The 24791-nt window shown below is 36.5% G+C and overlaps 1 protein-coding gene and 1 long non-coding RNA gene across 2 annotated transcripts in view; one reads left to right on the top strand and one right to left on the bottom strand.

The window, feature by feature from the left end:
• usta (uronyl 2-sulfotransferase a) overlaps positions 1 to 23785 on the top strand; it is a 65644-nt gene extending 41859 nt beyond the window's left edge. The window contains exons 4-8 of the mRNA XM_056405202.1: positions 13876 to 13955; positions 14054 to 14207; positions 21234 to 21331; positions 21503 to 21660; positions 21816 to 23785. Of these exons, the coding sequence (XP_056261177.1) occupies positions 13876 to 13955; positions 14054 to 14207; positions 21234 to 21331; positions 21503 to 21660; positions 21816 to 22108 (783 nt within the window). The 3' untranslated portion in view covers positions 22109 to 23785. The remainder of the gene's footprint in view (positions 1 to 13875; positions 13956 to 14053; positions 14208 to 21233; positions 21332 to 21502; positions 21661 to 21815) is intronic.
• On the bottom strand, positions 5797 to 24312 carry LOC130187523 (uncharacterized). The gene is made up of 4 exons (XR_008830470.1): positions 24127 to 24312; positions 14033 to 14204; positions 12438 to 12834; positions 5797 to 12309 (listed from the first exon to the last, which is right to left on the bottom strand). It is a non-coding gene; the product is annotated as an uncharacterized LOC130187523 (long non-coding RNA).
• Positions 24313 to 24791: the final 479 nt, after the last annotated feature.

Below are 24791 nucleotides of genomic sequence, written 5' to 3'. Positions count from 1 at the left end.
TGCCTTACTGTACCATGACGTTTTTATGACTTTTTATGCCTCACTATACTATGATGTTTTTATCCCTTACTATACTGTGACTTTTTATGCCTTAGTATCATATGACATTTTTATGCCTTTTCAGCCTTACTATACTATGATGTTTTTATGACTTTTTATGCCTTACTATACTATGATATTTTTATGCCTTACTGTACTATGACGTTTTTATGACCTTTTATGCCTCACTATACTATGACTTTTCATGCCTTACTATACTATGACATTTTTATGCCTTACTGTACTATGACGTTTTTATGACCTTTTATGCCTCACTATACTATGACGTTTTTATGCCAAACTATAGTATGACTTTTTATGCCTTACTATAATATGACGTTTTTCTGATTTTTTATGCCTTACTATACCATGACGTTTTTACGAATTTTTATGCCTTACTATACTATGACGTTTTTATGACTTTTTATGCCTCACTATACTATGATGTTTTTATCCCTTACTATACTGTGACTTTTTATGCCTTATTATACTATGATGTTTTTTATGACTTTTTATGCCTTACTATACTATGACGTTTTATGCCTTAGTATCATATGACATTTTTATGCCTTACTATGATATGACGTTTTATGACTTCTTATGCCTTACTATACTATGACTTTTTATGACTTTTTATGCCTTACTATACTATGACATTTTTATGACATTTTATGCATTACTATACCATGACTTTTTATGCCTTACTATCCTATTACTTTTTATGACTTTTTATGCCTCACTATACTATGATGTTTTTATCCCTTACTATACTGTGACTTTTTATGCCTTACTATACTATGACGTTTTTATGACTTTTTATGCCTCACTATACTATGATGTTTTTATCCCTTACTATACTGTGACTTTTTATGCCTTATTATACTATGATGTTTTTTATGACTTTTTATGCCTTACTATACTATGACGTTTTATGCCTTACTATACCATGACTTTTTATGCATTAGTATCATATGACATTTTTATGCCTTACTATGATATGACGTTTTATGACTTTTTATGCCTTACTATACTATGACTTTTTATGACTTTTTATGCCTTACTGTACTATGACATTTTTATGACTTTTTATGCATTACTATACGATGACTTTTTATGCCTTACTATCCTATTACTTTTTATGCCTTACTATACTATGACGTTTTTATGACTTTTTTTGCCTTACTATACTATGACGTTTTAAGCCTTACTATACTATGACGTTTTTATGACTTTTTATGCCTTACTATACTATGACGTTTTTATGACTTTTTATGCCTTACTATACTATGACGTTTTCATGCCTTACTATACTATGACATTTTTATGACTTTTTATGCATTACTATACGATGACTTTTTATGCCTTACTATCCTATTACTTTTTATGCCTTACTATACTATGACGTTTTTATGACTTTTTTTGCCTTACTATACTATGACGTTTTAAGCCTTACTATACTATGACGTTTTTATGACTTTTTATGCCTTACTATACTATGACGTTTTTATGACTTTTTATGCCTTACTATACTATGACGTTTTCATGCCTTACTATACTATGACATTTTTATGCCTTACTGTACTATGACGTTTTTATGACTTTTTATGGCTCACTATACTATGATGTTTTTATCCCTTACTATACTGTGACTTTTTATGCCTTAGTATCATATGACATTTTTATGCCTTTTCAGCCTTACTATACTATGATGTTTTTATGACTTTTTATGCCTTACTATACTATGATGTTTTTATCCCTTACTATACTGTTACTTTTTATGCCTTATTATACTATGACGTTTTTATGACCTTTTATGCCTCACTATACTATGACTTTTCATGCCTTACTATACTATGACATTTTTATGCCTTACTGTACTATGACGTTTTTATGACCTTTTATGCCTCACTATACTATGACGTTTTTATGCCAAACTATAGTATGACTTTTTATGCCTTACTATAATATGACGTTTTTCTGATTTTTTATGCCTTACTATACTATGATGTTTTTACGAATTTTTATGCCTTACTATAATATGACGTTTTTATGACTTTTTATGCCTCACTATACTATGATGTTTTTATCCCTTACTATACTGTGACTTTTTATGCCTTATTATACTATGATGTTTTTTATGACTTTTATGCCTTACTATGCTATGACGTTTTATGACTTTTTATGCCTTACTATACTATGACTTTTTATGACCTTTTATGCCTCACTATACTATGACGTTTTTATGCCAAACTATAGTATGACTTTTTATGCCTTACTATAATATGACGTTTTTCTGATTTTTTATGCCTCACTATACTATGATGTTTTTATCCCTTACTATACTGTGACTTTTTATGCCTTATTATACTATGATGTTTTTTATGACTTTTATGCCTTACTATACTATGACGTTTTATGCCTTAGTATCATATGACATTTTTATGCCTTACTATGATATGACGTTTTATGACTTTTTATGCCTTACTATACTATGACTTTTTATGCCTTACTATACTATGACATTTTTATGACTTTTTATGCATTACTATACGATGACTTTTTATGCCTTACTATACTATGTCGTTTTCATGACTTTTTATGCCTTACTATACTATGACTTTTTTATGGCGTTTTTATGCCTTGCTATACTATGACGTTTTTATGACTTTTCATGCCATACTATACTATGACTTTTTTATGCCTTACTATACTATGACGTTTTTATGACTTTTCATGCCTTGCTATACTATGACGTTTTTATGACTTTTTATGCCATACTATACTATGACGTTTTTATGCCTTACTATACTATGACATTTTTATGCCTTACTATACTATGACATTTTTATGACTTTTTATGCCTTACTATACTATGACGTTTTTATGACTTTTTATGCCATACTATTCTATGACTTTTTATTCCTCACTGTACTTTCACGTTCCCTGATGTGTGCCAGGGGATGAGGAGAAGTAACAAATAGAGAAAAACATTTTGGGAGGAAAGAAAGATAAGGAGGCAAAAGAAAAGTGTCAGGAAAACATTACTTTTATTATTAAACACAACAAGACCTTGCAAAAAAAACAACTAAAAGCATTGGTTTTTAAACAACAAGGGTTTTATTAACAAACAAAGTACAAATGAATGCTCAGTCAAACTCAAAAAGCACCCTCCTTCATGCAAGGAGTATCAAACATGCAAGCAACAGGCATCCACGGTCTGGCCCCCTGGCTTCGAATCAGCTCTGTCCCTCCAATATGACACCTTCCTGTAATCAGCAAATAGACGCAACTCTGTGCAGCTCATCTTCGTCACTGGAGGACGCTCTTCACCTGGAGAAAGAGAGCAATACAGGACACGACCACTGGGGTCGTAACAATACAATAACATTTTTATGACTTTTTTTGCCATACTATAGTATGACATTTTTATGACTCATTATGCCTTACTATACTATGACATTTTTATGCCTTACAATACCATGACTTTTTTTGCCTTACTATACATGACGTTTTTATTCCATCCTTATACTATTACGTTTTTATGACATACTTTTTTGCCTTACTATACTATGATGTTTTTATCCCTTACTAAACTGTGACTTTTTATGCCTTATTATACTATGACGTTTTTATGACTTTTTATGACTTACTATACTATCACATTTTTATGACTTATTATGCCATCCTATAATGTGATGTTTTTATTAGTTTTTACGCCATAGTATACAATGACCCTTTTAATGACTTCTTATGCCTTACTATACTATGATGTTTTTATGCCTTACTATACCATGACATTTTTGCCTTACTATACTATGTCGTTTTTATTACTTTTTATGCCTTCCTATACTATGATGTTTTTATTAGTTTTTACCTTACTTTACTATGTCGTTTTTATAACTTTATTTGCCTTACTATACTATGACGTTTTCATGCCATCCTATACTATGACGTTTTTATGCTGTACTATACTGAGACGTTTTTATTCCATCCTTATACTATTACGTTTTTATGACATACTTTTTTGCCTTACTATACTATGTCATTTTTATAATTTTTTTGCCTTACTATAATATGTCGTTTTTATAACTTTTTTGCCCTACTATACTATGACGTTTTTATGCCATCCTATACTATGACGTTTTTATGCCTTACTATACCATTATTTTTTACGCCTTAGTATCATATGATGGTTTTATGACTTTTTATGCCTTACTATACTATGATATTTTTATGACTTTTTATGCCTTACCATAATATGACGTTTTTCTGATTTTTTATGCCTTACTATACTATGACGTTTTTAGGAATTTTCATGCCTTACTATACTATGACGTTTTTATGACTTTTTATGCCTTACTATAATATGACGTTTTTCTGATTTTTTATGCCTTACTATACTATGATGTTTTTACGAATTTTTATGCCTTACTATAATATGACGTTTTTATGACTTTTTATGCCTCACTATACTATGATGTTTTTATCTTTTACTATACTGTGACTTTTTATGCCTTATTATACTATGATGTTTTTTATGACTTTTATGCCTTACTATACTATGACGTTTTATGACTTTTTATGCCTTACTATACTATGACGTTTTTATGACTTTTTATGCCTTACTATACTATGACGTTTTAATGCCTTACTATACTATGATATTTTTATGACTTTTTATGCCTTACTATAATATGACGTTTTTCTGATTTTTTATGCCTTACTATACTATGACGTTTTTAGGAATTTTCATGCCTTACTATACTATGACGTTTTTATGACTTTTTATGCCTTACTATAATATGACGTTTTTCTGATTTTTTATGCCTTACTATACATGACGTTTTTATTACATCCTTATACTATTACGTTTTTATGACATACTTTTTTGCCTTACTATACTATGATGTTTTTATCCCTTACTATACTGTGACTTTTTATGCCTTATTATACTATGACGTTTTTATGACTTTTTATGACTTACTATACTATCACATTTTTATGACTTATTATGCCATCCTATAATGTGATGTTTTTATTAGTTTTTACGCCATAGTATACAATGACCCTTTTAATGACTTCTTATGCCTTACTATACTATGATGTTTTTATGCCTTACTATACCATGACATTTTTGCCTTACTATACTATGTCGTTTTTATTACTTTTTATGCCTTCCTATACTATGACGTTTTAATGCCTTACTATACTATGATATTTTTATGACTTTTTATGCCTAACTATAATATGACGTTTTTCTGATTTTTTATGCCTTACTATACTATGACGTTTTTAGGAATTTTCATACCTTACTATACTATGACGTTTTTATGACTTTTTATGCCTTACTATAATATGACGTTTTTCTGATTTTTTATGCCTTACTATACATGACGTTTTTATTACATCCTTATACTATTACGTTTTTATGACATACTTTTTTGCCTTACTATACTATGATGTTTTTATCCTTACTATACTGTGACTTTTTATGCCTTATTATACTATGACGTTTTTATGACTTTTTATGACTTACTATACTATCACATTTTTATGACTTATTATGCCATCCTATAATGTGATGTTTTTATTAGTTTTTACGCCATAGTATACAATGACCCTTTTAATGACTTCTTATGCCTTACTATACTATGATGTTTTTATGCCTTACTATACCATGACATTTTTGCCTTACTATACTATGACGTTTTTATGCCTTATTATACTATGACGTTTTTATGACTTTTTATGCCTTCCTATACTATGACGTTTTAATGCCTTACTATACTATGATATTTTTATGACTTTTTATGCCTAACTATAATATGACGTTTTTCTGATTTTTTATGCCTTACTATACTATGACGTTTTTAGGAATTTTCATACCTTACTATACTATGACGTTTTTAGGAATTTTCATGCCTTACTATACTATGACGTTTTTATGACCTTTTATGCCTTACTATACTATGACGTTTTTATTACTTTTAATGCCTCATTATACTATGATGTTTTTATCCCTTACTATACTGTGACTTTTTATGCCTTATTATACTATGACGTTTTTTATGACTTTTTAAGCCTAGTATCATGACATTTTTATGCCTTTTCAGCCTTACTATACTATGACATTTTTATGACTTTTTATGCCTCACTATACTATGACTTTTTATGACATTTTATGCCTTAGTATCATATGACATATTTATGCCTTTTCAGCCTTACTATACTATGACGTTTTTATGACTTTTTATGCCTTACTATACTATGATATTTTTATGACTTTTTATGCCTTACTATACTATGACGTTTTAATGCCTTACTATACTATGACTTTTCATGCCTTACTATACTATGACATTTTTATGCCTTACTGTACTATGACGTTTTTATGACCTTTTATGCCTCACTATACTATGACGTTTTTATGCCATACTATAGTATGACTTTTTATGCCTTACTATAATATGACGTTTATCTGATTTTTTATGCCTTACTATAATATGACGTTTTTAGGAATTTTTATGCCTTACTATACTATGACGTTTTTATGACTTTTTATGCCTCACTATACTATGATGTTTTTATCCCTTACTATGCTGTGACTTTTTATGCCTTATTATACTATGACGCTTTTTATGACATTTTATGCCTTAGTATCATATGACATTTTTATGCCTTTTCAGCCTTACTATACTATGACGTTTTTATGACTCATTATGCCTTACTATACTATGACATTTTTATGCCTTAATTTTATTTTTATGACATGACTTTTTTTGCCTTACTATACATGACGTTTTTATTACATCCTTATACTATTACGTTTTTATGACATACTTTTTTGCCTTACTATACTATGATGTTTTTATCCCTTACTATACTGTGACTTTTTATGCCTTATTATACTATGACGTTTTTATGACTTTTTATGACTTACTATACTATCACATTTTTATGACTTTTTATGCCATCCTATACTATGATGTTTTTATTAGTTTTTACGCCATAGTATACTATGTCGTTTTTATAACTTTATTTGCCTTACTATACTATGACGTTTTCATGCCATCCTATACTAGGACGTTTTTATGCTGTACTATACTGTGACGTTTTTATGAGTTTTTATGCCATAGTATACCATGACATTTTTATGCCTTACTATACTATGTTGTTTTTATAACTTTTTTTGCCTTACTATACTATGACGTTTTCATGCCATCCTATACTAAGACGTTTTTATGCTGTACTGTACTGAGACGTTTTTATTCGTTTTTATGCCATAGTATACCATGACATTTTTATGACTCATTATGCCTTACTATACTATGACATTTTTATGCCTTACAATACCATGACTTTTTTTGCCTTACTATACTATGACGTTTTTATTCCATCCTTATACTATTACGTATTTATGACATACTTTTTTGCCTTACTATACTATGTCAGTTTTATAATTTTTTTGCCCTACTATACTATGATGTTTTTATGCCATCCTATACTATGACCTTTTTATACCTTACTATACCATTATTTTTTACGCCTTAGTATACTATGACGTTTTAATGCCTTACTATACTATGATATTTTTATGACTTTTTATGCCTTACTATAATATGACGTTTTTATGACATTTTATGCCTTAGTATCATATGACATTTTTAGGAATTTTCATGCCTTATTATACTATGACGTTTTTAGGAATTTTCATGCCTTACTATACTATGACGTTTTTATGACTTTTTATGCCTTACTATACTATGATATTTTTATGACTTTTTATGCCTTACTTTACTATGACGTTTTAATGCCTTACTATACTATGATATTTTTATGACTTTTTATGCCTTACTATACTATGACATTTTAATGCCTTACTATACTATGATATTTTTATGACTTTTTATGCCTTACTATAATATGACATTTTTATGAGTTTTTATGACATAGTATACATGACATTTTCTTTTCTTTTTTTTTTGATCAATTTTTTATTGTTAGGTTTTCATGTCTTTTTATGCCTTACTATTCTATGACAATTTTATGACTTTTTAGCCGTACTATACTATGTTTTTTAAAATATTTTTTATGATTTACTATATTATATTTTTATGACTTTTTATGCCTTTCTTTATAATATTTTATGACTTTTTATGCCTTACTATATTATGAAGTTTGACATTCTATACCTTACCAACCTATGACATTTTTGTGACAAATAATGTGTATTCAGGTGTTTTAGTTACATAAAAGTACCAATAGTGTAAACATACTCTGTTACAAGCAAATTTTTCAAAATTTTTTTACTTTCCTGTAGGTAGAGGTTCAGCAGTATTATCAGTAAAATGCAAACAAATATTTAAAGTAAAAGTACTGTGCAATGGCCCCTTTAGACTGTTTGATAATTCATATGGTATAGTAATTTCTAACACAATCCTTTTTTCCCCATTAATATATTGCGTTTTTTTGTTTTATGAACTGTGCAAATGAATTCTCAACTCTAAACTGTTATCATTGGATTATTATTACTTATAAATTTACATTGATGCAGCATTTTTTTGTTGTAGTTTGTTGAGGAAAGGGTGGTTTTAATTACTTTATATACTGTTATTGAGTTTCCTTTTTAATTATGTATGATATTCATTAGTAGAATAAAAATAAAATATTTCCCTTTGAAATGTAGTCAAATATAAATACTAAAAGTAGCATTTTGGAAAAACTCAATTTTATCTGTACCTCCAAACTGTGCTTACATACACGACTTAATGTAATGTCTGACATTTCCTGTTGGGGGTAGAATAAAGGAGAATTTCCCAGCTGAGATCAATCATTTTCAATAGAACTGAATATGGAAATTAATTGATTCCTCAGAACCAGTGTGAGGCCAAACTTCCTCATATACACTTTTGACAATGACATTTCCAAATATTGCAACACCTTCTTTAGTCGTCTGGGTGAGAACTTGTTGCAGTGTTGCAGCAATGACTCGCATCCTCACATGCCGCTATTGACAGCAACCTTTTGGGAATAAGCTGAACATTTGTGAATGGTCAGGAGATGCTAAATATGTATAACCATTATTGACCGATTTAATGTAAATGTTGAAAGTCAATATTGAAACAGCGACTTGTTTACCCATTCATCAAACCCTGAAATGCTGGCTGCACACAGAGTGGCAGAACACCATTAGACTCATTAATTTTCTGGACATAAAACATCTCTGTGAATGGTCTCAAGCAATGCTTCTCAGAAATAGTCTGCATTCCAGTGTCTGCAAGGGGGGTCTGTTTTAGAGTGTATGTCTGTGCTTGCGTTCGTCTGTGATTCTGTAAAGTGCGTCTCCATCTTTGTGTGTTTGTTTGCATGTGTAGCCTTGTGTGTGTTGACTTATGCAGATGCAGACACACATCGCCTAAGTTTAGAGATGCTGGTCTCATCAGTAGTGGTTCTGGCTCAGGGTTGCAGTTTTTGGACCATCTTCCTGCTTGCTCTCCCAGTAGTCCGCTAATGGGTTTGCCCGGGGTTGATGCCTTGTTCGTGGGTTGCCAAAAAGTGAAGGTGCCTTATTCGTCTGGAACTTTGCAGAGCCTCTGCAGATTTGAAGCGTATAGCATAGTAACCCATCTGTCCTTTTCAGTACCGGGGGAACAGGTTTAGTGGGAGAGAGAGGTTTAAGACATTTCCTGGAGAAAAAAAATGAAAAAAGACTTCCTTGAAAACCTCCAGAAACAGAAAAACAGCATCTTTATTGTGTGTATGTCTGCATTAATGTGGGATCCTGTTTCCTCCCTCTTACTGTACCAAAAATGTTTACCAGCAGACAGATGCTCCACAGCCATGAACCTTGTGTATCTGCATCACTTAGCCACAGATTCACAAACACCAAGAGGCGTCTGGCCCCAGTACAAGCGAAGACTGTAAATAGTAATTCCCTAGTAGCGTCTAAACAGCTACACTCAAAGGAGCAGTTTGCTTTTGGTCACTTACTGAAAATTGGATTGGCTTGGGTGCTAGAAGAAGTTGAAATTTAGTTGGAAGTGGCTGCTAAAACTTTATTAAACTTTTTTTCAAATTGAGGATATTAATTTTAATGTAAAGCTCTCACTTCCTGTGCATAAGGATTCTTTAAACAGATAGATGAATTATGTATGGGCAGCTGCTGTAATAACTAGAATGAACTTCTACCGCAGGTGTTGATTGTTCAGGCTCATATTGATTTTCAAATGTGAGACACGGAGATAAATTGAACTGAGTTGAATGCAGGGCAGCAGTCAAAGCTTTCTGTGGTTTTTGGCTCTTCCTCCGTTTCCCTTGATGAACCCTGTGAGGACGCCACGGGGGCTCAGGAAGGAGGGGAGTGGGGGTCGGGGAGGTTGCAGGTATGCCTGGAATCTCAGACTGTCCTCCACTTTCCCTCTGTCTCCCTGCAGTTCTCCCTGGTAAATGAAAGGGGTGTCTGGCCAGACACACCAGAGGGGTGGGTCAGAAAAGACACACACACACACACACACACACACACACACAACACACACACACACACACACACACACACACACACACACACACACACACACACACACACACACACACACTCACCAAATGTGCCAAATGTGTTCAGGGTCTGCACATCAACCTGTGTGTGGGGGAGGGTACATCAAGGGTTAGCTCCTGGCTAATTGGTCTGGACTAATGGTCAAGGGGGAGCAGTTTGCTCAAAATAAACTTGTTTTTAATGCTGAATTGAAATGGATTAATAGAGACAGAGAGTGTAGAGCTGAGCAGAGACCCGGCGTGGTGAAATAAACTCTACAGTGCTAATGAAAATTTTCAAATTTATACTTTATAGTAGGAGTCATCCCAGAAAGTGGAAGCAGAGTGAGTGGAAATGTACTGAGTTTATAGAGGAGAGGGAGAGTGTGAAGCCCCAATCTGACTGGGGCCTCAGATTAACTGCCCTGTGTACATAAACAAGTATACATATTACTGTTGCTATCCAAATAGTCCTGCTATGACGTAGCATGTGCCTGCACATAGTTTATAAGAGCAGCACATTCAAACAGTTCCTCAGATCAATGCCGTTTGACAGAGAGGTCTCTATAAAAAGAGTGATTCAGTCTGTAAAGACAGGACACCACAGAATATGGCCTTTATAGCAGAATCAGGTATGAAGGAAACTAGCCTAATTTTTTATAGAAAGATTAACAGCATTAAGAAAGAGTTTGTGGTGCTCATACAGTAGTGACCTTTGATTTAAGAGAATAAATGGAACCCTGGGACTTTAAAGATGCAGTCTGCAAGTGACACACAGATTTTCGATATTGACATTTTTACCACTTTTCCAAGCTTTCTAAATGACAGATTAGTTCAATCAATCCCTCTGTTCTGTCTCCTCTGAATAACCAGACGTTTTCTCTTGGTGTTTCTTTATTGATAGTGTTTTGGCTCATCGGCTTGGTACATCCAGCTGCTCCAGCAATGGTGGAAAAAAAAGAACTTGCCAGCCATTCACCTAGAAATGATCCAGTTACAGTTGTCCCCTGTGATGCATAAATCACTTATAAGTTCATCCACTATGTTTCCACTTGCGTGGGTGGTGTCCCCTTCTGCTCTTACTGCTTTGAAGAAGTTTCTCAATTTCTCCAGAGTTCATTTTCAGTACACCAATCTGAAATATATCCAATAAAGGTTTTGTGACCATAGGTCTTTCCTACAGACTCTATGTGCTATTGATTCTCTCACAGGCTCTACTCTTGCTACAGTCTGGGCAAAGGGTGAGATTGAGGAATACTAAACACAAGGAAGCCACTGCTTTATTTTCTTTCAAAAAAAAACACCTGGCACTGAATGTCCAAAAAAATGGAGTGGCTGCCACACAGAAGTGGACCTTGAAAGTATTGTTGTATTATTGTCTTACTGAAGGTCCCTTATTATTTTCATATTCATCCCACTTTTCCTGCATCCTGCATCAAGCCAGTTGTCCCCGGTCCACAGGTCCCTACTCCCACACCTCCACCTTCCAACAATGTCATCGATGATTACAGCGTAGATAGAATATTGTTTGATGTGAGCATTTTAGTATGGTCGACTGGGAGGTTCTGACTGCTCTGACCACCAATGACAGCATCCACCTCTATGTATCCAAGACTTTGAGAGCCTCTACAAAATGAGGTGTCCCTTACACAGCTGCTGCTGAAGCCTCCTCTTCTTCTGCCTCTCCACGTGTATCACTCCTTTTCCCCTTGTCTTCAGTTTTGTTCTGTGCTTGGCCTGGGTAGGAGAGGAACTCATTGAATTCCCCATGTGCAGTGTTCAGCTGTTGTTCATTATTTATTAGTGCTCGCCTTATTTGGCTAATCACGTATAAGATTATTTTTATTCTGCTCTGCTCTTCTTACCTTATTCCTGCCTGTGAGCTGGTGTAATGTGTGCAGCAGGGACGCATCACTGTGGAGACGCAGGTTCAATTAACGTTAGCAGCACCTCTGGCTTGGGTGTGCTTTCTGATTAGTACACTGGGTATTGCTTTTTGATGGGAAGCCAGTGAGGGATAAGGTCACCGTCTCTGCAGCCCCAATGCTTTCCGTGTTGGTTGGGGTTTATTCGACGTGGAGCTTAGGATGCTGGGGAATAGGATGAAACAAACTGGACCGTTGCGTATTCTTACTGGCAGAAGAAAAGAAGCAGCTGGCAACAACATGGCGGTAGCAGTGGCACGTGGCTGTCTACACCCTCCCCAGAGCAGCAGTGGAGTTAGCTGGGACACGGACCACAGAAACAGTGGAATATGTCATTCTAAATCGGGGAGATAAAAAGGAAAATTTAACATAACATGAAAAAAAAGACAAATGAGTCTCACATGTGATACAAACTTGGGGAAAACTTGTTAAACTCTTGATGAATTCATGCACTAGTTCCTTGATTATTACCCTTGTGGGCATTCCCGAAAGACCTGGGACGTCTGACACTTCCAGCACTTGGCCGGTCTTACTCTGTATAGTCTGGCAGAAACACTTAGGTATTTTCAATTGAACAAGTTTGCTTTCTGAATGTCCGGATATGTGCCAGAGATTCTGGTGTCTATGAAAAAAACAGTCAATTTCACAACTGAAGAGTAAGTTGATATGTTTTCTTATAACTGATACATAAGTGTGACACTCGATCTCTTATAGCTCATACACCATCACATAAACTTATTCTGTGTTTTTTTTTCGTTTTTTTGTGTGTGTTATTTTGAAATTACACATATTGTATGCTCCAGTGGTGCAGAGCCATAACTTTCATTGTAACTAATTTCTCCCTGTACATGCATGACTGAGATAACTGGATCTCACATACAGAATTTTTCCATTATGGAGCTATTTATGTGAAGAATAAGTAGGAATTAAGTTTCAGTTGCATGGCCTCCGGTCAAAGAGCTCATGCTAGGGACCTGCACTGAACTATACATGGCACCACTGTGATATTGCTTGTTTGTTTTGGCTACTGTTAGCCTGTCTCTCCATGCAGACCTAGAAAGCCTTTGGAATGTTTTTTTTTTTTTTTCTGCAGAGGAAGAAGAAACTTGGAATAACAGCTTTAGAAATGTTGGCTTTCCTGTGTATGATGTGGGCGAGGGGAAACTAGAACTATAGTGATGAATATTGTCAGATGAATAAAACTATGACATTACTTCATGAAGTTGTGCAGTCAAGGCAGAGATCGAAAAACTGTGGTGAGGTCAGTCTGCAATGGTGGATTATCCAAATCAAATCAAGGTGGACCTACAGCTACAGTGTTTTACGTTCATGAATTCAGCGAGTCAAATCAACCGTGTGTGTGTGTGTTTTTTTTTAGGTGGATCTCATGAAGAACATCAGTAATATCCCTCAGCCATTCCTCTATACACGGCATGTTCACTTCCTCAACTTTACCAGGTACAGCAAATACATTAACTCTTCGTGCTTGTTTCATTCCAAATGTTGTTTTAGACGGGCAGGAGGTGTTAACTTACGTTTTTATTTGTCTTTGTCAGGTTCAGGATAGAGCAGCCGGTCTATATCAACATAATCCGGGATCCAATCAACCGGTTCCTCTCCAACTACTTCTTCCGTCGCTTTGGTGACTGGAGGGGCGAGCAGAACCACCTCATCCGCACTCCGGGGATGAAGGATGATGAGAGATACCTGGTGAGACATTTGTTTTCAAGCAAACAAGTTGATTATTGTTTCTTCCTTGTGAAAAAAGGGACTAATATGTTTCCAATGATATGAGTCTGCTCAATAGCTAAATAAGATATGCACCATCTTTCATTAAAGAGAACTACATACTGTATGTCTCTCTGCTTGAGTCTGACAAAGTGTAGTCACATACTGTGCAGGCACATGGGGTTTGTTGATTGATTAGCTGTAGTTTTGGGGCAAAAGCTTTGCATCTGCCTTGGAGTTTGTAAAGGGGTTGGTTTAGGAGGAATTCAATACATCAAATAATCAATCAATAAATCAATCAATCAATCAATCAATCATTGGACTAAACATACAGAAAAGCAAAGAAAATAAAAGAAATGAAAAATAAAACAACCACATTAAAAACATTAACGTTAGAAGGAAGTTTGAATAAAATAAAAACTGAAAATAAAACATGATTCATTATCAGTCATTTTTATAAAAAACTAAAATAATAAGCCCTAAGTATAAGCAAAAACACAGCACGAGGCTGTGAACTCTTGGCTTCTGAGGAGGCACCACATTTGGTTACCATGTTGCTGTGATCCCAGGAAAGGCAGCGCCCAACGTAAGGAACTTTATAACAATATTATTCAATCAGTCAAGCAAATACTGAATCTTTTAGCTCTTTTCCCCTCTATCTGCAGTGCCCACAAACCCATTTACTCTCATATGGACATTAGGTAAATCAATGCCACGGATGTTTATGGTTTGAAATACTAATGCGTTTGCAGTATTTGACAGAGCTGCACAGTTACTTTATGACTGAGTCACTGGCTTGCCAATAACTGTGCTTTGAATTTGTATCTGTTTTGGCTTCTGTCCAGCTGGTTTCATAACCTAAAGCTCAGTTGAGACATGAATTGAAATGTTGTATATTAATTTCTTATTCTGGTATGAACTTGATGTACATTATGATTATGGAGGAATGTACACTAAGTAGTATTTGTAGTACAGAGAACCAGTACTAATACTGGCTGTTGTTCTATGTTGTACAAACACACTGTCTGATCCTCCACAAACGCTGACTCCTGCAGACATATATTTCTGTGTTTTCTGCCTCCATTCATTCATTGAATAACTGATAAATAGGACATCATGTGTCAGCCAGATCATTACGTCTGAAGTGTTTGAGATCTCTGTATCTCTGTTTGTCGTTAGCTTGAGACAAACATTAACTTCCTAAATGTTAATATATAAGTAGAAGAACATTTTTTAAGTACAGAAATATATCAAAACCACATTCTACTCTCTTTGAAGATGTTCTACACGTGGTGTTGCTGGAGGGAGAAAGGCAAATTGTAAGGCCATGGCAGCCTGATGCCAACCCAATATTTAAATCTGATTATGATTCCAATTAGAGACTTGATTTAGTATAACCACATCAGAAACTTGGTATCCTACATCTGCCTTGCAGAGTTGTTTACCCCTGTAGCACCATAATAAAGGCAGTGCATCTCACATTTTACAGTTCTTGTTATTTGGAGGCGTACTTTAATTTCCAAGTTGCCATTTTTTGATCTCTGTGTGAGTTTTACACTGTGGAGATGCAACTTAAATAAAGTTTGAGTTTAAGTTCATACTGTACAGTTGGCACTCTAGTGATGGGTCTAATGTAGGATTGGAATTCCCCTTAAAGTAAGACAAACAGCTACAAGCAGGATAAGAAGACAAAAACTTAAAACACTATGCACTAAAAAGAGGTCAAAACGATGATTCTATCAACACCTGGTCCATATTTACTGGCAAATCAATATCCAGGCACAAACACAGGTACATTCCTACAGCCCTCTATACTGCCAGAGACTCACTCTGAGAGCTCAGAGGGCCGTGTCTGCAGCCATACTCAGAAGCTAACAGGAGGAGTGAATGTCATTCTGGCTTGAGTCTGACTGGGTGTAATTAAGTATTGCACTGCTTTCCCTGGAGTTTTGGACCATGTGAGTTGAGTTATTAAAGTATGCAGACCACGGGGGCCCCTTGCTACAGTTAAAGGGGAGAGGGAGGGCTATGTTGCTGTAGACTGGCTTACCTGTGTGTGTGTGTGTGCGTGTGTGTGTGTGTGTGTGTTTACTCCCCTTTTACTTATGAGGACCAAATGCTCTACACAGGGTTAAAAACTGGCTAAAAGCTATTAAAGTAATGACATTTTGTTGGTGTTCACTTCTTTGTTCGGGGCTAGTTTAGATAGTTAGAAAATGTGATGGGATGTTTTCCCCTTGAGTCATTATAGTGTGTTGTAAGTTGTGCCTTCTTCCCCGTCACTTTGATTCAACTTAATTGGCCAAAATGGATTCACTCTCTGAAAATATCTTGAACTGAAATTTTGCTGCATACCAAATGCATAGACGTCAAGTGACTACATTAGCATCGTGTCCCTCAGATGGCACCATATTCTAAAAGACATATTTTCAGTGATTTCTTGATTTGCTCTCTCTCCTTACTACTTTACATTGTTGTTGTTGGTATTACTTCTTTGTACTGACTGTTCTCAATAGCAACTACAAAAGCCCAGCTTACCTCATCAGCAAAAACAGCTCGCAGTTATGTGACAAATCATATCTATAAACAGTGGCAGCAAACATGTGCCACAATAGCATTTGTACAGTTATAAAGCTGCTTGAAACTTTATAGGTTTAAGGGTTAAAGATTTAGCTTGAAGTGGAAAGAGTGTAGAGAGTTGAACTTTCAGCTTCTGTGAGCTGGAAGCAGCTGTCCACATACTATATCCAAGGGTTGGAGAGGGTTAGTGGGATTCGCTCCACCAGACATATCAGCAGCCCAAACCAATGAGACTTCGGCACTGATCCTCAGCAACACTTTCACATAAAAGGGAGTTATTCGATTCAATGTTAACATCCAAAATAAGGCTCAATAGAGATTTAAGTTTCAGTGTCTTGTGTACAGAGTTTAAGTCCAGATTTTAGGCCAGCAGATGAATGTCCTCACAAGTATAGCAATTCAGATACATGTGTGTGTATCAGCATGTGTGCCCTGCTATGTCAACACTCAATAGTTCAGACTAGTCTTGGATATATCCCCTTCCTGGTGCGTATTAGCCCTGCCGGCCCTGCGCTGGGTGGATATGAGGGGTGTCAATGAAAGAACACTGTCAGTTTGCTAGCCCGGGCCGAGGGGAACCTGATGCACGTGTTACTGAGACATTCCTGTGGTCAGCTTGGATTTTCCGTCAGTCCCCACACCCCTTTTTACACACACATACACTACACTATACAAAGGCATGCACTGGACACTTGAACGCAGACTGCACTAAAGTATACACTCACACAGGACTGTCACTTAAGACTTCAATAATTTTTTTATATGGGACTGAAGTGGGTTTTAAAAAGACAACTCAGACTGATCTGGCCAGATTATTTTAGCTACTGTATAGAGTTATGTACCACAAAGTACACTGTATGCATAGCATAGGTGTGTGTCCATACGCATGCAAACACATGCAATCTATGAAGTAATCCAGTGTCACTACTGAACCCGATGAACACAGACGAGTTCTCACGGTTCAAATATACTGGTCCGATCAGGTGAGATTCCCACGGCAAGTGAAAATCATCTGCACTCAGCGAATCTGACATTTACAATGAGACATACACATGCTTAAACAAATAAGTGCACACAAAGTAAGAGAGGCTTTCCTGGCATCAACCATGCCCTAGCATGCACTGACATCAGAAAGAGTGAGGTGGTGCATCCGTCACAGAGTTGATGCCTAAGGTGCAACCGACACGAGCTTGACTGGTCACATCATTGGGTGTTGATGAAGCAAGTATGTTTTTTGTTTTGTTGTTGTTTTTGTTTTTTTTGGGGGGGGGGTTGTATGACACAGAACTCTAATGTCATTTTTGTATGGATTTCTGTGATTGGAAACCAAACTGCCAGTTGATATATTTTCTGGAAGGTTTAGATCCTCCCCATCTGGCATTTAATTAAACAAAACAAATGGCAATAATTATTAGTTACTTATTTAAAGTGGCTATAATCAGTATTTTATTTTTTATTTTTTATTATTTAGCTTATTGTTTTGGTTTTATGGCCCTCAACTTTACTGTTTGGTTCACTTTTACCTATTTCATCAGTGTAGCTTTGGGTTGCGGCAGGCATTTGTTTTCAATGTAAAATACTCTAAGCTTCCACTGTATGCTACCTGTCCAGCAGCAAATGGCAGGCAGAAAAAGTTAGCAGGCATAGAGGATCATTTTAGCAGCTTAAGAGCCAGATATTTTTGCGCAATAGTTGGTGGAGAAAAGACAAAAAACAGAAAAAAAGACTTAAAAGGACACTGAATGTTGGATTTGAATTCATTAAGTGGCCAGAAACATGACTCCAAATTAATGATAACGTTGCTCCAGATGTGCAACTGCTTGTTAGCAGGTTCCAAAGGTCACCTTAAATCGTGAAAATATTTCAGTCACTGCCCCCAAATGGCAAAGAAATTTGTTATTGCAGGTTTAAATATGAGCTGACCGAGGTCGACTTCTTGCGCGCTCGCTGATGGAAACCAAGTCAAACTGTCCCATGGGAAAGGTTTGCATCATCAATTACTCCTGATTTAATTCATGCACACAATCAATTCAGTGAAACAGGAGGCCGCTGTAGAGATTAGGGCCTATTTTGCTACAGTTTCTGTGACTGCTCAGTTGGCCTAATCCACAGTGAGAATAGGAACAATGAGCTTGAGTGTGCAAACAGGAGTTCTCTCCGAAATACTAATGGGGCTTTCTAAAGAGACTGCGTATTGTCTATCCACTGTGTGTGTGCGTATTTGATTGGGCGTAGTTGTATATAAATGAGTTGTGGCTGGATTCCCACAGGTCCCCTAAATGCTGAAGCATAAGGGCCCTGTATCAAGTGTCGGAGCGAAGCAGAGGAGGGACTTCCTGGCAATAAGCCATGTGTGTCGGGGAATGGCGTCACACGTGTCACTTCCTGTCCGCTTTTCTCGCTTTCTTTGACTCTGGCCGTCAGTTGTTTCTTCACACTTTTTCTGTTTCTAATTTGGCTCGTAATGATTTTCTTGGGAGCTTTTGTGCTGTGCTGCATTAGGTGGGAAAAGCCTGGTGTGAGTCCATTCCCAGTGTCTATTTATTAGCATGGCAAGTGTAGAGTTTATGTGTGAAATGTACTGTAACTGTTGTATTTTAGTTCAGGTATCTCTGCATGTGGTTTATGGTTTCTCACATGGAATACGCTGCCAAAATGTTTTTTATTGTATTTTTTGAGAAAATGACTGTAGACTGCGGGGCAAGGAGATATGCTCATAATTGAAAACACCAGATGCACTGACACTGCCGTTCTATAAAAAAATAATGAAACACAAGAACGACAAATTGTTCATGAAATTATGAATCAAAGAAAAGCGGGGCAAAACTTATCGGAAGTCCGGACACGACCTGTACGCTAACAATAGCACAATGGTGAACTGTTTTCTAAAGGTTCCACTGGGGTTTTGTTGTGGTTTCTTTGAAGAGCTTTCCAGTGGTTTGCTTCACTGATCACCAATAAGTCCTGTTCCCCATGCATAGTGCAGCTCAGAGTAGTCAGTCATAAAGTTCAAACAAACCCCGCAGCTACTCGATGAATCAGAGACACAATTGTACCACAGTGCTCAGCTGCAAGGAAAGAATAACTGACCAAGTGCATAATTTATGTCATCCCAATTTATGTATGTAGACATCTGTGCAGGGCCTCACACTCACCCTGTCACTGCTACCTCGGTAGAAGCTTGAGAAGAATCAAAATGTACAGGCATCTTAGTCTATCAGATTTTGTCGCTAACTGTCTCATAGACATGCCATCAAAATAGTCTTTACATCATCAGGCTTTTGTTAACATGCAGCCAAAAATACAACAGAACGAACTGACAAAAGGGTAACTGTAACCTCTACCCGTGCAACTGTCTAAAAAGGTACACAATCCAAGCTGATACATGCTCACATACACGTGGTTTCTTGCCTTTAGTAGTCCATGTTTAGACCCCTGTCAGTGAGGTGTTTTTTACAGCTCAGGCACCAGATTCCCAGTGTTGACACGCAGGCCTCTCACCCTCGAAAGCGCTCTGCGTCCTCTGGGAAGGTCTGGGCCTCTGGTCCTGTCTGACTCAACCTAATCTCTGTGATGGACCGTGTTGGCCTCAGTGTTGGCTTTGACAAATCGCTCTGTTCAAATCAGCCGTTACCGACTTATCAGGGCATAAATCTAAAGGGCAGTCTTTGACGTAATCATTACACTTTCAATTTGCATCCACTTTTAGACCCTGTTCACTTTCATACACAGGCTCGTCCGCAACAATTGCCTCCTGGTGCTACAGCATGTGTGTGTATATGAGCACAAGCATGTGGCATGTCTGCATGCGCTTGTGTGTGTGTGTGTGTGTGTGTGTGTGTGTGTGTGTGTGCGTGTGAGTGAGTGAGTCATGCTTCGTGGAGTGTTTTGTTGCTCGGGACTCGTTGCCATCCATAAGACTTACGTCACCTGACATGGATTTGACTGCTGGTTCCACAGCACTCAGTGGCTGGCCAGCTTCACTCCTGCATGTGTGTTTTTAATCTGTCCGCTGTGTTTTTCTTTTCCCCTTTCATTATTTAATGGCTACCATATTCGGACAAAGTTCACGGCTCTCATTAGTTCTGACTCCTTTAAAGTGTTTGTTTGTTTTTTTTCCCAGTTGAAGATTAATCTATACATTAGTTCATGTTTCCTTATTTGCCATCTCAGCTTCTGAGATCAGCTGAGGTGAAGAGGCAGAGCTTATCTTTGTGCACAGGATGTTTGTTAGGCAAAGTGCTTTTTCTTCTCAGATGATACCATCAAGTGGTTTGTGTTCACAGAAGTGCAAGTGAACAGCGCCCTCTAGTGGCTGAAGCAAAGCATTACAGTTCTCTTTGAGATTTCCTTGTGACTGGAAAGAAAACTCCAAAGGAAGGCGTGATAAATAATTTAATGGATTTTAAAATATTCATCTGGTTTCAGGATATCAACGTGTGCATTCTAGAGAATTACCCCGAGTGCTCCAATCCCAGAGTTTTCTACATCATTCCCTACTTCTGCGGACAGCATCCTCAATGCAGGTATCTATACACCCTTGAGTGGCATGACAAAGCATTTTACTCTTTGAGACATTGGTCTAATTTTGGTGTTATTTCATTTCTTGTCTTGTAAGGCTTCTATGCTGCTGCCTGTTTATTTGTCTGTATTTATTTTTCAGTCTCTCACCCTCATTTTTATTCTCTCCTCACCAGAGAGCCAGGAGTATGGGCTTTGGAGAGGGCCAAGCAGAATGTGCTGGAGAACTACCTCCTCGTGGGAATCCTGGAGGAGCTGGAGGATGTTCTGCTCCTGTTGGAGAGGCTCTTACCTCATTACTTTACTGGAGTACTCAACATTTACAAGAGCCCGGGTACACTCATGTTCCAAAATGCCTCTTTGTTGAAGTATCACATTAGTAGCTGAGTTCCCTCTGAAAATTTAAATTTTCTGCTACTTTATTTTGTTGATTCCTATCACGTTGCATGCCACTGACTTCTGCTGTGTGTTTTTTTTTTCTTCTTGCAGACTACAGAAAGATGGGGAACATGACAGGCACAGTGCGCAAACACACACCCACTCTGGAGGCCCTGCAGGTGCTTTACCACCGCATGCGCTACGAGTATGAGTTCTACAACTTCATCCGTGACCAGTTCCATCTGACGAAGAAAAAAATTGGCCTCAAGTCTGTATCCCAACCCCCTGCTTATTCACCTGCTTTCCTACGGGAGCTGGCCCTCCGAACCCCAGAGCCTCTGGATGAAGATGAGGAGCTGGACACAGACCTGGAGGATGCCAACAGCTGGCTGGTCCATCCCTAAGGGCTCTTTGATGAACAGTGGATGCAGCCAAAAAAGGCTGATTGGCTAGAATTGGCTGGAGATAGCTGGAGGCAGCCTGAAGGCAAAGGGGAGCGTTCCCCGTCTTTCGGCAATCCCAAGAAAAGTGAGGTGTGTTTAGGGGTGTGCGGATCCTGACGCTCGTGTTTTTCCGAGCTCTGTTTTCCATCTGCAATAGACTCCTATCACGGCAGGCTCAGCACTGAGGACTATAGGGTTGAGTTATTGGAAGGACAAAATGCTCTATTTAAAAATTGACCAAGGACAATGGGAAATAATTTTAAGCTCATTTTGCTTGACTCAAATTTTGTTTTAATTTGAGCTTGTTTTGGGTTTAATTATGTAAAAATAAACAAAAATCTATAATAGCTATAATCTCCAGGAGAGATTAGCGCAAGATGTGGACAGCTAAATGTGTTGGGAAATATTCTATATGTTGGTCGCTTGGATGTTTACTGTATGAGTGGACTTCAGAGACATTGCCCAAAAGAGAGGATGCTATTTTATGAAAGGATTAATGTCCTAAAAGCTGGAATGGAAATGATATCCACAAATAAAAAAAAGTGCCAAAAGTCTTGTATGTATATTAGTCGTCCAGGACTGTTGTAAGTGCCAAACCTCGCTAAGAGTTCCAGTAACTGTGTGAGAGGAACCTCTGTGCACAGCTGGTGCAGTTGTGGGACATAGTCAAGTCAGTCGTTATAGTATTGGTTTATAACATTTTTTTTTTCATTTGTCAGATATTCTTAGGTATAAATGAGGGTTAAACAGTAAGCACTCAATTATGAATTCAAAGAATTCCAACTATGTGTGCATGAATGATTGAGTTTGACCAAACCAGCAGCATATTTTAGGATAGATTTATTACTTGGAACAGCTCATTAGTTGAGAATATAGGCTAATATAACAGTAAAAAGCATTTATGGAGCGTAATTAGTTTAATCCAAAGTTTAAAAGATTGAGCTTGCCAAATACCAGTGTTTCTACTGCAATGCATTACAAAACTGTATGAGTATAGTGCACTTTTTTCTGAGGTGACTTTTACTGAAAATTCTGCAGCAAAATGAGGGATTTGGTCACAAAACTGGGAACTAATTTGCCTTCAATTTCAAATAGATTACGTTACTGTTCAAGCGTTCATTTTGGTCTGTTTTTCTCTCTCAGAATAATATCATGAAAGTGTGTGAAGTGTTACCAATTCCAGCTAACTCTAATTTCTAATTCTCTAGCAGCTATTCAGAGTGCATGTTTTTCATCACTCATGTTGAAAAAAAAAGAGAAAAAAAAATCGTGCAGAGAATGGTAACCATAAGCTAATATGTGCCTGTCGTCTACGTATTTCACTCTACCATCCTAATCTCCATTGTCTGTACCTATTCATTGTCCTGGTTTGTGTTCAGTGTTTCCTTTTTTGCCAATTTTAATTTATTATTTTGTATTCATTTGCATTCCAGATAAGATTCTCAGGAAGGAAAAAAAAAATGTTTAATAACTTGATGATTTGTACATTTGGTTTCCGACGGCTATGAACCTACTCTTGGCATTTTGAAGGTGTCTGGAATACGTTTATATCAACAGCTGAAACCTGGTTAACAACAACTAATGCAGTCCATCATTTTACAGCCTTCAAAATAAATGTCCTCTAACTATTGCAGCAAATGACTCTACTTTACTTGAAAGTGATTTGTTTCTGAAAAATGTGTACGTGGCCATTTGGCCTCATCTTCGACCTTCTTAAAATCTCCATTGCTTCTACACATATCAGCCTGGCTGTGAAATTACCTCCCAAGCTTCAGTCTGGGCAACACTGCCTGATATATCTGATATAAAAAAGATAACTGTTATTTTCAAGAAGCACATCTCGTTCCACTCTCACCTGTCTCCCTTCGCTATTTGCACTTGATCTTAGTCCTTTAGTCATTCAAAAATGTATATATACCGTAACACATGAATGCAGTTTTAGATGATGCGTACTGAGTTGACACAGTTGACACACTTACCATGATATTGTTGCCTCGATCCTGGAATTCCTTGCTTAAAGTTTCTTGTATTCCTGGTAACATAAGAGTTATAATTTAGTACTCAGCAACTTAAACAATGTGTGGAAACTGCTAAAGGGCTGTGATGTAAACAAAAATACATTTTTTTAAAAAGACAACTCCATTCTTAATTGATTCTAGTCCAGATATTCATTAGTGTACCTGGCCATCAGCGTACAGATAGATGAGATCAAAGGCGATGGCGATGGCAAACTTCCCTGTGATGCAAAGAGCGATGGCCAGTGCCTCGATGTCCTGTAGCGTAAAGAAGTGAGCCGGACTGTCGAGGACATCATTGCTTCTTTTTCACCCTACACATCCTCCATACTCTGGATGAAAGCAAAGGAAAAGGTAAAAATAAAATGTATCACCAAAAAAGTTAGCAGTGACCTAAAAAAAAAACAATGCATACTAATTACAAAAAATATATTTAAAATTATCAATAACAAGCAGATCACTTTTGTTTCAGACCATCTGTATGATAATAAAACTTTTAACACTGGCTACACAATTTTAAAAGATAAGATCGTAAAAAATTACATACCATTACATACACATACTCTAGGAATCATAAAAGGTTTCTGATATTCTTTGATTAAAAAAAAAAAAAAAAAAGATTGACTATT

The sequence above is a fragment of the Seriola aureovittata genome, chromosome 19, assembly GCF_021018895.1.
Source record: "Seriola aureovittata isolate HTS-2021-v1 ecotype China chromosome 19, ASM2101889v1, whole genome shotgun sequence".
Taxonomy (NCBI): Eukaryota; Metazoa; Chordata; class Actinopteri; order Carangiformes; family Carangidae; genus Seriola; species Seriola aureovittata.
The sequence above is the reverse complement of the archived record's forward strand: the minus strand, read 5'-3'. Positions and strand labels throughout refer to the sequence as shown.